At 52.1% G+C, this 12,325-nt stretch overlaps 1 protein-coding gene across 3 annotated transcripts in view; it reads left to right on the top strand.

Annotated features, from left to right (window-relative positions):
* Positions 1-11,846, top strand: part of LOC149330794 (uncharacterized) — a 100,863-nt gene extending 89,017 nt beyond the window's left edge. For 2 of the 3 annotated variants that reach the window (XM_089561465.1, XM_089561467.1), the window contains exons 2-3: positions 6,942-7,767; positions 9,631-11,846. In XM_089561465.1, coding sequence (XP_089417591.1) covers positions 6,942-7,767; positions 9,631-10,749 — 1,945 coding nt within the window. In that variant the 3' untranslated portion in view covers positions 10,750-11,846. The remainder of the gene's footprint in view (positions 1-6,941; positions 7,768-9,630) is intronic. The other variant, XM_089561466.1, reaches the window with a different exon arrangement.
* The last annotated feature ends 479 nt before the right edge of the window (positions 11,847-12,325 follow it).

Raw genomic sequence — 12,325 nt, 5'->3', positions numbered from 1 at the left:
ATAGTCTATATAGTGTCCATAGATTCCTCTCTATAAAGTCTATAGACTGTCATAGACAAATCCCAGAGAACAGTCTATAGGCAGTACAAATGCCGTAGACAGTCTATAGACAATCTATAGATTTATGGCCATACACTTTTAGTAGACTTTTCTCTACAGACTATCAATAGACAAAAAGCAGTATCTGTAGGAATAGAGTCAGTAAGAAGTCTATAGACTGTCTATAGACCATTTTTATAAGGGTTGCTGCAGGCGTTCCTCAGTTTTCCTCTTGCGGTAAGCCGCGTCAACTGCTCGTTGCGATTCGTGTCGCCGTTCCCTCTCTTCGACGGTCTCTGAACACGTTTCTCTGACGACTTCGTCCTTTGCGTCTACCTTCTTCGCGTCTTTTGCCCTCCTGCCTTTGGCTGCAGCTGGCGCGGCGCTCTTCCGAGCTTACCCGAACTTAGCCGAGTTACTCCGAGGTTTCGTCCTCAGACATGACCGCTTTTTTTTTTTTTTTTCACTAGCGGTGGATTTAGTGATGGCGCAGTAAAAGTTGCTGACCATGCTCTGGATCACGTAACCCACGCTACAAATGGAGTCGTACTGTACGGAGGATTTATTCCATCAGCCTACTTTTTGCCCGGTTCTTACTGCTAGAATTGTTTCGCTGAGTATTTTATCCCAAGTTGCGCCCCCCCCCCCCCCCACCATTTTTTTCTAATTTTAAAGATTTTTCTTTTTTTTTTTGGGGGGGGGGGTGAGGGGGGTTCGTCATATGCGAGTAGTTACGGTAAGTGGATGTTTCTAGAGTGAAAAATGTTATTGGTTTGGTTTAGCCATACAGCCCTGCATTTTACCGTGGGACCATGGGTCAGCGGTAAGTTCTTCCTTGTTTGGTGAATTATTTTAGGTGAAATAAATGAAATTTAAATTAAATCCAGTTTGACACGACGGCTGTGAGGCATCAAAAGCAAAGCGAGGAAAGTCCCCCTCTGTCCACGTTTAGGGGAGAGAAGGGACAGGGAAGATGTGAGAGGGATGGCAGAGAGAGAGAGAGTGTGTGGTAGACAATGGGTGTCCAGGACAGATTTTGCTCATTCGCATTAGCACGGCTGTAGGCTTTCTCTTACGGCTGACGATGTGGATTCCGCGGCCGATTGCAGGGTCAGATAACCAAACCACAGCTATAGCAACTCACGCTCATTAATTCGGCAAGGCGGTGAGCTTAGGTCTGCAATTTTTTTCTCTTGACTTATGCAGCTAAAATTGCGTACAACTCAACAACGAAGCGGCTTTTCCTCGTCAAAGGACCCCCTTCAAGCCCATGGCGTCGTCCTATTCTCATGACCCTGCTAGTGTGACAAAGCAGGGAGGGAACTGTTTCCTTTTATCTGACACTTCCCTGAATTGTCACACTAGCAGACTCATGAGGATCGGCTGACGCCATTTGCTGGAAGGGCGCCTTTTCACGGGGAAAAACTACTTCGTTCTTCAAGCGAGACAGAACGCAGGGCAGCGGACTAAAGTTCATGGTGGTGCACAAAGCAGAAAGCTAGAAGTAAAAGAAAAATGGAGATGGTTCGCGCAAATTTGAACAGCAAGTTATGCATGCGCACTTATCCACTGCGAAACAAAAGACAAAACCATTCGGAGACCTGCAGCTTGATAAAGAAATTAATAACCACAAACAGCCAGCGAAGAGGAAACGGCCAACAGGAACGTGGAAAGAATGCGAACATGAAATTTACCACTCACATTATTTCTACGGGAAAGGCAGTCTCTGCGTCGTCATAGCGGGATACCGCGTCCCTTATTTATTGTAGCCGCGAACTGATGACGTCACCAGACCGGCGTCACGTGATCACAGTGCCTAGCCAGTAGAACTGTGAGCGTCGGCGGCTCCCGCTGACCAATGAGAATTGAGCTCGTGTGGTATAAACGGTCCCGATAGTATTCGCTATCGAAGCGAGAAGGGAGCGGTACAGGTGAGGGGAGGAATCGCCCAGAAATTGATGTCACTGTTTCCGAGAAGGCAGAGGTCCTGTTCTTTTGGCCTTGCTCACGCTTGGCTACATTTTGTAGGGCATCCTGGTCACAAAGCCAACGCGTATTATTACTGGGGCTGTCGAGCGAAACGGACGTCTAGTTACTGGCGTAATGCGATTCTTCCTTACGCAAGTATGTATATGAATACACGCTCTCAAATGGAGGCAACGGGGGCATCGGGGATTGAAAACATCGTCTCGGGTTTCGCCTTTACGAAACGAATTTGGGTTTCACGTCCAATGTCGCGGTCCGTGGCGAGGCATCGAGCGCAGCATAGATTACGACGCTCACGAAACCGTTATACAAGTTTACTTTGTTCAATTTTTTTTTTAAATACTTCAGCTTCGTTGTCGTCTTCGGACCATTTGAAACACGCGGGAGGGGATGCGCATTCGGCGAGGCAACGACGAGCTGTGGGATCACGATGCATATGTTGCGTAATCGGAGGCAATTAATTTCTCCTTTACGTTGTCGGCGAAGCAGGAAGCTATTGCTGAAGAAAGGAGGGGGTTTTGACAGAATGGTCGTATTGATTTATTAATCGAACTAAATGAAGAAAAGTGAGGTAGAGACATATAGACGTGAGGGGGAGTTGAAAAATGCCTGCAGAGTGTCTGCGAACATCCCCCGCCTCCCCGCCCCCTTTCTCTCTTTGCATGTATGTTCTACTTCCTTGACTTCGGAGCTCTTCACGACCGCGTACCGTGAGGGAGAGGAATTTAAGTTCCTATAAGACTGGGTTCCAACGAAGACGTGGGTGGTTATGTCTATGCCGCAGTGGGCTTCAGCGCGTGCAGGGCGAGCGTCTGTCTGTGCATCCCTTCTACACACTTCCATCGTTTGCGAGGAACCGAGACGGTCGGAATCTGAACCGCACATATACCCGAGAGAGGGCGCGTGTGCGGGCCCCGCGTCGTGTCGTGCTTCGGGGCTGGAAACCCGAAACGTCGCGTGTGGTATACGACGACATGTGCACCGTATAGCGTCGCGTGTGTCTCGGTTTCTTCGCTCTTGCTAAGTATAAACAGTTCGCGTGCCTCTCTTCCCCCCCCCCCCCCCCCCCCCCGTTCTCCTCCCTTTCTCTTCTTGGGTTGAACCCTGTGCATGTATTTAACGCTCAGCTGGAGTGAGGAAGCCGTGTGTGTGTGTGTGCCACGAGGGCATATGTCGCGCGCGCCTTTAGTGCTGTGTCACGTGGTACGACCCTCCTCGGCGCAGACGACAATGTGACAGCCGACGCGTGGCTGGAGTCGCGTGGAAGAGCGCTCCTCCGGTCGTGGCTCGCGTCTCGACGCTTGCGATGGCGGCTGGACGCCACGTCTTGGTCACCGTTCCTGGTGCTTGCTGTGTGCGCTGCTTGGGGTCTGGAGGACACCTGTGCAGGGCCGTGACGCCTGCTTGTGACGTTCGCTCGGTGCTGATGGTCTTGTTTTGGGTGCAATCCGTGGACCTAATTCGTTCTGGTTGGTGGTGACCTGGATTCTCAGGGTATTGACCTCATCAGATGGAAGCTACCTGAAAGCAAACGTGGTTCGAAGTGTGAATGCTGACCTTGTGAAGGAGATTCTCCGGGTATTGACCTCTCCAGATGAAAGCTGTCTCAAAGCAGACGTGGTTCGAAGTGTGAATGCTGACCTTGTGAAGGAGATTCTCCGGTATTGACCTCTCCAGATGAAAGCTGTCTCAAAGCAGACGTGGTTCGAAGTGTGAATGCTGACCTTGTGAAGGAGATTCTCCGGGTATTGACCTCTCCAGATGGAAGCTACCTGAAAGCGAACGTGGCTCGAAGTGTGAATGCTGACCTTGTGAAGGGGATTCTCCGGGTATTGACCTCACCAGATGGAAGCTACCTGAAAGCGAACGTGGTTCGAAGTGTGAATGCTGAACTTGTGAAGGGGATTCTCTGGGTATTGACCTCACCAGATGGAAGCTACCTGAAAGCGAACGTGGTTCGAAGTGTGAATTGTGGCACTGCTGTGGCTTAACTAGGAAAACACTTCGTGTGAATTTTTTTTAGTATTCCGGACGTGTTTCATTCATCTTTCTTGAACGTCCCGTCTCCTGTGCGCGGCTGTTGGTTACGTCGACTAGTCTTGTGCTTTCCACGATGTCCGTTGGCGCAGGCGTGTAAGTGAGCAGAGTCAGGCTGAATGGTGTGTTTCTGGCGCTGTGGTTCTGGCGCTGTGCATCTTCAATGGAGTCTATAAGCCGGCCACTTAGTGAATATGTCGTGTACTTGGCGTCTCCAGACACGCGGTAGCATGCTTCGAATTTGCCTATAACCTGCAGCAAAGGTCCAGGGGACACGGGGTCTTCCCAGTGCAGTTTTTGCGAATCCAATAGCCGGGCGTTCAGCTGAAAGGCAGCCGAAAAACCGTCTTCGCTTCGAAACGAGAAGGCAGACCTTAATGGAAGGGAAAATATATGTCACCGGTCTCAGTATACCGGAAACAGGGTCGACACTGACAGAGCGTGCAGAATGGGCTTTCTTAGAATTGTGAACAACAGTGTCCGTCGCTTCTGCACCCGGAGCGAGGTGAAGACGCTCCTTGCGCCTAACGCCGAATGTATACCTTTCTTGATTCCTTTAGCCTGCTCACCTGTCAGGTTTATGCTTTCAGGTTTATGGTGTCAGGTTTATGCTTTCAGGTTTATGATGTCAGGTTTATGATGTCAGGTTTATGATGTCAGGTTTATGCTTTCAGGTTTATGCGGTCAGGTTTATGCTGTCAAGTTTATGCTTTCAAGTTACGCTGTCAAGTTTATGCGGTCAGGTTTATGTTCTCAGGTTTATGCACTGAGGTTTATGCTGTCAGGTTCATGCTCTCAGGTTTATGCTGTCAGGTTTATGCTGTCAAGTTACGCTGTCAGGTTTACGCTGTCAGGTTTACGCTGTCAGGTTTACGCTGTCAGGTTTACGCTGTCAGGTTTATGCTGTCAGGTGTGTGCTTTCAGGTGTTTGCTTTCAGGTTTATGTTGTCAGGTTTATGCTTTCAGGTGTATGCTTTCAGGTTTATGCTGTCAGGTGTATGCTGTCAGGCTTATGCTGTCAGGTTTACGCTGTCAGGTTTATGCAGTCAGGTATAGCGTTCTACTGCTGGTGGAGGTATCGCTGGAGAACAGGCGGTATGTTATAGGCTTTGACCTCGGGCTTTGGCCGCTTCATTCAGAAACACGGAGAATCATGTTCACTGCCGCTTCTATGCCTAGGGGAGAGATTTTATGTACGTTTATATTTTCCCTGGTCCCTCTCTTCCCAGGCAGGTATAGGGACCACCCGTAGGTGTTGGGCGCCTTCAAAGGCTTGTCGCCGTGTTTTTGAAGCGCCACTTTTTGACGGCACCCTGAATAACCTGTGCTGCGAATGTGTAAAGCTCTCGAGTACGTGCGTCAAAATCTTTCTGCAGCTGATTGTGAACAGCATTCAAATCTGTTTTGCACTCCAGTGGCCAGTTTTGCAAGCTGCAGGCAGAGCATATCCTACTATTATAATTTACTGGTTTTCGTGCTCTGGAAGAGCTTTCTGTCGCAGTGCGAGGTGATCCTGCTTGGTGGGACCACCTTGACCATCCGTTGTATGGAATATGTACCACTATTAGCAGTACAGCTGCCCACAAACAACAACAAAAGCTCAATTTCCTCGCTGCCTAGAGGCGTGGTCAGGCATGGCATGGAGGTGCGTTATGCAAGTCGCGCAGGGAAGGGCAAACGACATCCTGCAGTTAGTGGCTGCATGCTTAGAATGCTAAGCAATTAAGCCTTTTTTTGTTATCTCCATGTTTCGAAAGCTTTTGTGGGTTCCTGTACTTTTACGCCGGTGGTTATGTTGTGTTCTGATTGTGCTGACCGGTGGGAACACTTATCGTTTATTCCTTAGTATGCCGCTCGATGAGAAACTCCTTCGGCAAAGCTAATTCATCGCAAGAAAAGCAGTTTGACTGCCGCCTTTTATCGCCGAATTAATTGGCAGTATATCCACTGAGCATGCGACTGTCTTGAGCTTTTGTTATACGGGCAGTGTAACTGTGGTTAAATGCGACCACGGTTTACTGGGTGCAGCTGGCTTGTGCAATAAGGGTGTTGACCGATGTCGCTCAGGTTTTAGGTAACCATGGTTACCAGGTTAACTGCCATTAAGTTTGCCGTGCAGCTGCACAAAATGCCGGGGTTGCTGTAACCGGGGTTAACGTTTTTGTGGTTGCAAATGCATTATTGTTTGCAGGCTATTAATAGCAGCATACAGCCAGCAGTTGGCTACAGTACGCTCGCGTAGCCGTAATTCTGGCGTTCTGATTGGTGCCTTTGTTTTACCATCACCGTATAATCTCCGTCAAAAGTAATGAGACCTAGGGGTTCTCCTCTGGAGCATACTGTGTCCATCAACAGCTTTCAAAATTCCTTGAAGATGAGCGGTACTCTGGTCCTCACGCCTGCGTATCAGGATTTCCGTGTTAGACAGCCTTACTCCCTTACAAAAAATTATTCTGTAGTCTATAGACTGTCCATAGACTTCTATGAAGTCTATAGACTCTGTAGACAAATTCTAGAGAACAGTCTATAGGCAATACAAATGCTACAGGCGATCTGTAGACAATCTACAGGTTTATGGCCATGCACATTTAGTAGACTTTTGTCTCCTTGGACACTCTATAGACAATCGATAGATATATGGCCAAACACTTTTACTAGTATTTCGTCTATAGACTATGAACAGACAGAAAGAAATATCTATAGGAAGGCAATAGAGTTTATAAGAAGTCTATAGACTGTCTATAGACCATCTTTATAAGGGCTACGCCACTTTCGGAGCGAATCTCTTCGGGCTGCAAACGTTTGGCAGAGGCTGTACGCGTCTTCTGTTGCTGTCGCTTGTCCTCGCTCACCGGCGACTTCCCGTCTCGTCCCCGCAGTGTGGCCACGAGCAGCGGCGAGTCATGCCGGTCTTCGAGCGACTCGGCCTCGTCGGCGCCCTGCTCGCCCGAGAGCGTCCTCAGCGACTCGGGCGGCGCCGAGGGCCTGCCGGACAGCGTCGCCAGCCTGGTCTCCGGAGACCTGGGGGACCTCGGGGACGCCACTCCGGACTCCGGTTTCAACCTGTCCCGCCTGCTGCTGCCCCAGCAGCACCGGCAGGGCGAGTCCGCCGCCGACGCCCGAAAGCGAGACCTCCGGCTCGTCGACGAGGTCGTGGCCGCCGCCACGGCTTCGGCTTCGACTGTGGCTTCGGCCTCGGACTCTTGCTGCCCCGCCACCGGCCCGCCCGCGTCCCCGCGTCCACAGTCGTCTGCTTTGGCCGCCACCACCGCGCTTTCCTTTTCGTCCGCGCTGGCCTCCAGTCTTTCATCATCGTCGTCTGCCACCACAGCGGTGACGTCGTCTGCAACCGCCGCGGCGCCATTTTTAACCTCTTCAACATCGACTGTTGCTGCTTCGCTGGTGGTGCCGCCCGCGTCATTGTCGTCATCCGTGACATCGTCGCCGTCGGTGTCGAGCGCGCCAGTGTCGTCTTCCAGCTGCTCCGGGCCTGTGGTGTCCCTCGGCGAGTTGTGTGCGACGGTTGCGCCCTCTGCGTGTCGGCAGGCGCTGCCACTGACGTCACAGAAGTGTGTGCCCCAGGTGGCGTCGCCCTCGCCGCATCCGGGAGGCTGTGCCAAGAGCAGGCGGAAGAGGAAGCTCTCGGGGGATGCAAGGAAACGGGATGCAACATCCGTATCGGTAAGCCAGCATGCGAGTTCAGAGGTATGTCACTCTTCACTAAGGGCCAGGACGTAGAGCAGCTCGCGGAAGTGGTCTTTCCCTTCTTGTTTACTACTTTCACTTCCTTTCTACCGGCCCGCCGCAGTGGCTCAGTGGTTACGGCGCTCGGCTGCTGACCTGAAAGACGCGGGTTCGAACCCAGCCGCGCCGGTCGAATTTCGATGGAGGAGAAATTCTAGAGGCCCGTGTATACTGTGCGATGTCAGTGCACGTTAAAGAACCTCAGGCGATCGAAAATTTCCGGAGCCCTTTGCTACGGCGTCCCTCATAGCCGGAGTCGCTTTGGGACGTTAAACCCCCATTAAACCTAAACTTCCTTTCTGCCTTCCTGGTCTTTCACTTCCTGGTCTGTCTTTCACCGTCTTTCTCTCAAGGAGTGCCTCAGTGAGTGTATTAGAGTTCTTTCTGAACGTCGTCAGTATCAGGCTTGCATAGCACATAGTTCGCTGTGATTTTGTGTTCACGCCTGATCCCTTGCGAAGCAACGTTTTCTTCAGTGTGTTTGACATGTGCACGAAAAGGACTCGTAAGGTCAGTTTATCTGGGCCTGGAACTTGACTAGCAGTTGCTCTGGTTGATATTCATTTGTGGTGCCTTCTTAGCGAAGTAAGAACAGTTCTTACTTGACGTAAGAACTCTGCCTCACGTTTTCTTTCGTTTTTAAAACGCAAACCGTCTTATGCATGCAATTGATGGGCAAGTAAGATTTGGTTGGTTGACAGTAAGGGCTAGGCGCAGGCCGATGAGAACAGCTATCGCTTGAAAGGGGACTCGTGAAGTTGGGATGGCGCAGATAAGGGCTCGCAGGCTACCACAATCGCTGAGAAACTTGGCATCTTGAACCGAGGAGTTTTCGCGAGCATTTGCATTTTTGAGCCATTGCGATCGCTCGGAGATCAGACGGTAAAGCGTCGAGCGAAGTCTCGATAACTCACGGAATGCTTCCCGCAGAACAGGATCGATGCGTGAGTCGCCGTATCATACCCGTTGCCGACTCAGAAGCAGTCTTCGCTGAGAGACACCTAAGCTTTTACCGCTGGCAGCTCCGATAGCAGCTAGGTCTAGAGTGAATCCCGCTCTTGCATTCTTTGTGGCAGTTGGTCTCCTGTACGTCACGTTTTTTCTTCTTATTCATTCGTCACCGACGCCCGTCGGTGGCGTCTGCATTGAGACCCACTAGCATGCGCAGGCAATAGCTTAATGCGGTTTCATCACGGACGTAGGTGTATCACTGTAGTTCTTTGAAGTAGGTCGTCGTCTAGAGTGTATGCAACCGAAAAACAGGTGGTCACGTGACGTCATAGCTGGCGACATCTCGACGCCACGCGACTACCTATGGACAAATGGTCGCAGACTTGGTGTAGCCTGTTGCCACAGTTGTATAAACGATAGTTGGCGGCTTGCCGCCGCCCTTGGACTCAGCTATCGCTGTCAGTTTTTACACCAGTGGGAGGGGGGAGGTTTCTTTATTCTAGTTCCTGTCATCGTTCCGAGCCAGCAACGTCAGTGTGTTCGGTTAGTTTCTGTGTAGGTGAGCGCCATTCAGCTACTGACTCGCTCCATTTCGCTCAGCCAAAACTGCCTGAACACGACCACAGGCTTATGTTTTTGTCTGTTTGATGCATTTGTTTTTTTTTTTTGTCTATAAAAGGATTTTTCTTAAAGGAATAGCATAACCCCACTAGCCGGTACTCTGATGTTTCCGTGAGTCCTGACTGGCACACTTCACTAGTTCCCTTTCAGCTTTCCGAGAAATGCAGTGATGTTTTGAGTGTGGGCCTGGGCGGGGTGAGTCGACGTCTTTTGGTGAGCATTAAGTACACCGAACGCGGGTGCCTCGCGCAGGATGAGGAGCCCGAGGACGAGGACATCTGCAGGCGCAGGGAGGCTGAGGTGGAGTCCCTTCTTCGGCATTGCGTCGACCTCGTCGCCGAACGGTTGGACCCGCAGCGCACGGCGTCCGGCAGTACCAGCACCACCGCCAGCAGCAGCAGCTGCACCAGCCCATTAAGGAACCACAGGGAACAACACCAATCGGAATTGCGCCGTAACCATGAAACCCATCACCAGGCGTCGCCACGCAACAGCCATCGTCACCAGGACCACCGCCAGCAGAGGGAGAGCCGCCACCAGGAACGCCACGCTCACGAAGACTGCGAGGACGCCGGCAGAAGCCAGGAACGCCGGAACCACGTCCTCGACCACCGCACGGGTCATCATCACCATCATCCACTGCCGAACCACACCTCACAGCCGAATCACAACTCGCAACAGCAACAGCAGAACCACAAGAAGCAGCATCACCTAAGACAAGCTGCGTCGGAGGCTCCGTTGCCGCCTCCGTCGCCCGACTGCAGCAGTAGCAGCAGCAGTAGTAGAAGCATTCCAGACGAGGAAGAGTCCGGGTGTATATTAGAAACAGAGACTACAGCGAATGCCGATGCGTCGGCGTCCGCATTGTCGATAGCGGTTTCGTCGACGTCCGCACCGCCGGTAGCGGCTTCGTCGACGATAGGTTCGCCGACGGGGATCTCGCCGGCGAAGGTTTCGTCGTCGACGGCGGGCCCGTCGACGTCCTCGGCGGCGGCGGCCTCGTCGTCGGCACCGTCCTCTTCCTCCTCTTCGTCGTTCGCGGCCGCGCCCTCGCCGTGTTCGTCGACCCAGTCCTCCGTGGTGGCCGGGGAGGACGGGCTGTTCTCGTGCCGATGGCTGGACTGCGAGATGCGGCTCCGCAGCGAAGAGGCCCTCGGCGACCACGTCCGGGCGGCGCACGTGGATACTCAGACCAGGGACCAAGGCCTCTACGCATGTCGGTGGCAGGGATGCAAGGTGAGACCCGTGTCCCCCTCCTCCTTTGCCTGTCTTTCCCCGCTCAGTGTGAGGCTGTACAGGAAGCGCCATCTGTTGTCGTGCGATTTAAGCGTGTCTGCAGGTGCGGGAATTCATAAGATCAGAACTCTTTGATCGTCATGCCAGTTTGGAAACTCCGGTGGTGATGAAAACATTTATTGGGAAGGGACAGGAGGTATGCTTGGATCAGCCCGTAAGGGACAGGTGCTCACGAGCTCTAGGTGGAGGTCCCTAGTATGGGACCCCAGTGGCGATGGCCGCCGCCCGGGCGTGCCCGACTAAGGCTTGTTGGGCCTGTAAGTCGTGGTAGCCGAGCAGGGTCGCCTCCCAGACCTGCCCTGTGTCACAGTCCGATGCTCTGAGCCGAAATTCGAGCTTAGCAGTCGGTCACGCCACCGGTTTCTTTCAAATGAAGTGCTCAGCGCTGCACAAAAAGCACGGATATATTGAAGAAGGAAGTCTCCGAGTGCCACCATTAGCTGACTGTCTAGCTCATAGACGGGGCCACTGTCCCGCAGGGCACTTTTTTCTTATTTCTTTTTTTAAGCCCAAACTGACATCTGTATGTCGGCCCAGCCGGACAGTTTTCTTTTTAGTTTTTTTCCTGCCCATTTTACTCTTCGTTTGTTGGCCTTCCCTCAGGTGCAAAAGGGAAAAGGCGAGTTTCGAAGTAGACGTTTGCAGCCGCTATGATAAAAGAGCCAGTCTCGTGGGATGGCGGTCAGAACGTTGGTCACATCTGTGAAACTCCTCATTGGACCAATGCATCTAAGTTGGACGCTGCGACTGGGCTGAATGGGGAGGTTAGCAGATAGTCTGGCCGCCTGGCGGGACTCGCGTGAACTTCCCAGGCCTCCCGAATCTTAGACACTTGAGGAATGAAAAGCTTCCGGGCGTCGCGAACAGCTGATTGCCAAGCGCATAGCCAGAGCCACTGTCAGCTAACCTCCAGTAATGGCCGCAGCCTGTCGTTGGAGTTTGTTTCTAAATTGTGTAACTGAAATTAAATAGCTCTGGTAGTGGTAATATGGGGTGCACCACGGGACAGGGTGGATTTATGGGACCATACTGCATCCCGTTTTATGGCGACAAAAGTCTAACGAAGTGGAAATTTTCGGCCGGTCGGTGCATAGAGATGAAGTGAGAAGAGAACAGCTCAGGGACAGGACCTGTTCCGTTCTGTTCTCACAAAGTCCGAGAAATGCGTGCTTAAAATGACCCCCCCCCCCCCCCCCCCCTGAACCGCCCCCTGTAAGGATGATCTATAAACCCGCCTCTGCTATGGCTGTCGTTGCCTCTTCATTTGCCTAGGACGGGGTGTAAAGTTCTTGAGGCACTTTTTGCATGCAAACATTAAAGAAAAGCTGGAGAGGCCGATGGTCAGTGCAACAAAAGGTGAGGGCTAATGGATGTCTTGCAGGGGGGGCAAAAAGAAACGGAAGTTCCGATGACACCGCTGTAAGCACGCCTAACTACCTCATGCCCGCGTAGCCCTCCCGCCTCTACTTCTGCGTGCATTTTTGCTGCGCTGTCGGCGGAACTTCGTCGAAAAGGGTTCTAAAGAGCTCCCCTACTACACTCTGCGTCATTCGAATTCCCCATCCCGCGGCGTCTTTTATGCCCGCCTAGTAGTGGGCTTTCCCGTGGCGCTCCATCTAAGAGCACATAGCAGAATCTCCGCTTCGCCTCT

This window comes from Amblyomma mixtum, chromosome 9 (genome assembly GCF_055824585.1).
Source record: "Amblyomma mixtum isolate Tamu chromosome 9, ASM5582458v1, whole genome shotgun sequence".
Taxonomy (NCBI): Eukaryota; Metazoa; Arthropoda; class Arachnida; order Ixodida; family Ixodidae; genus Amblyomma; species Amblyomma mixtum.
This window is presented reverse-complemented; position numbering and strand designations above follow the sequence as displayed.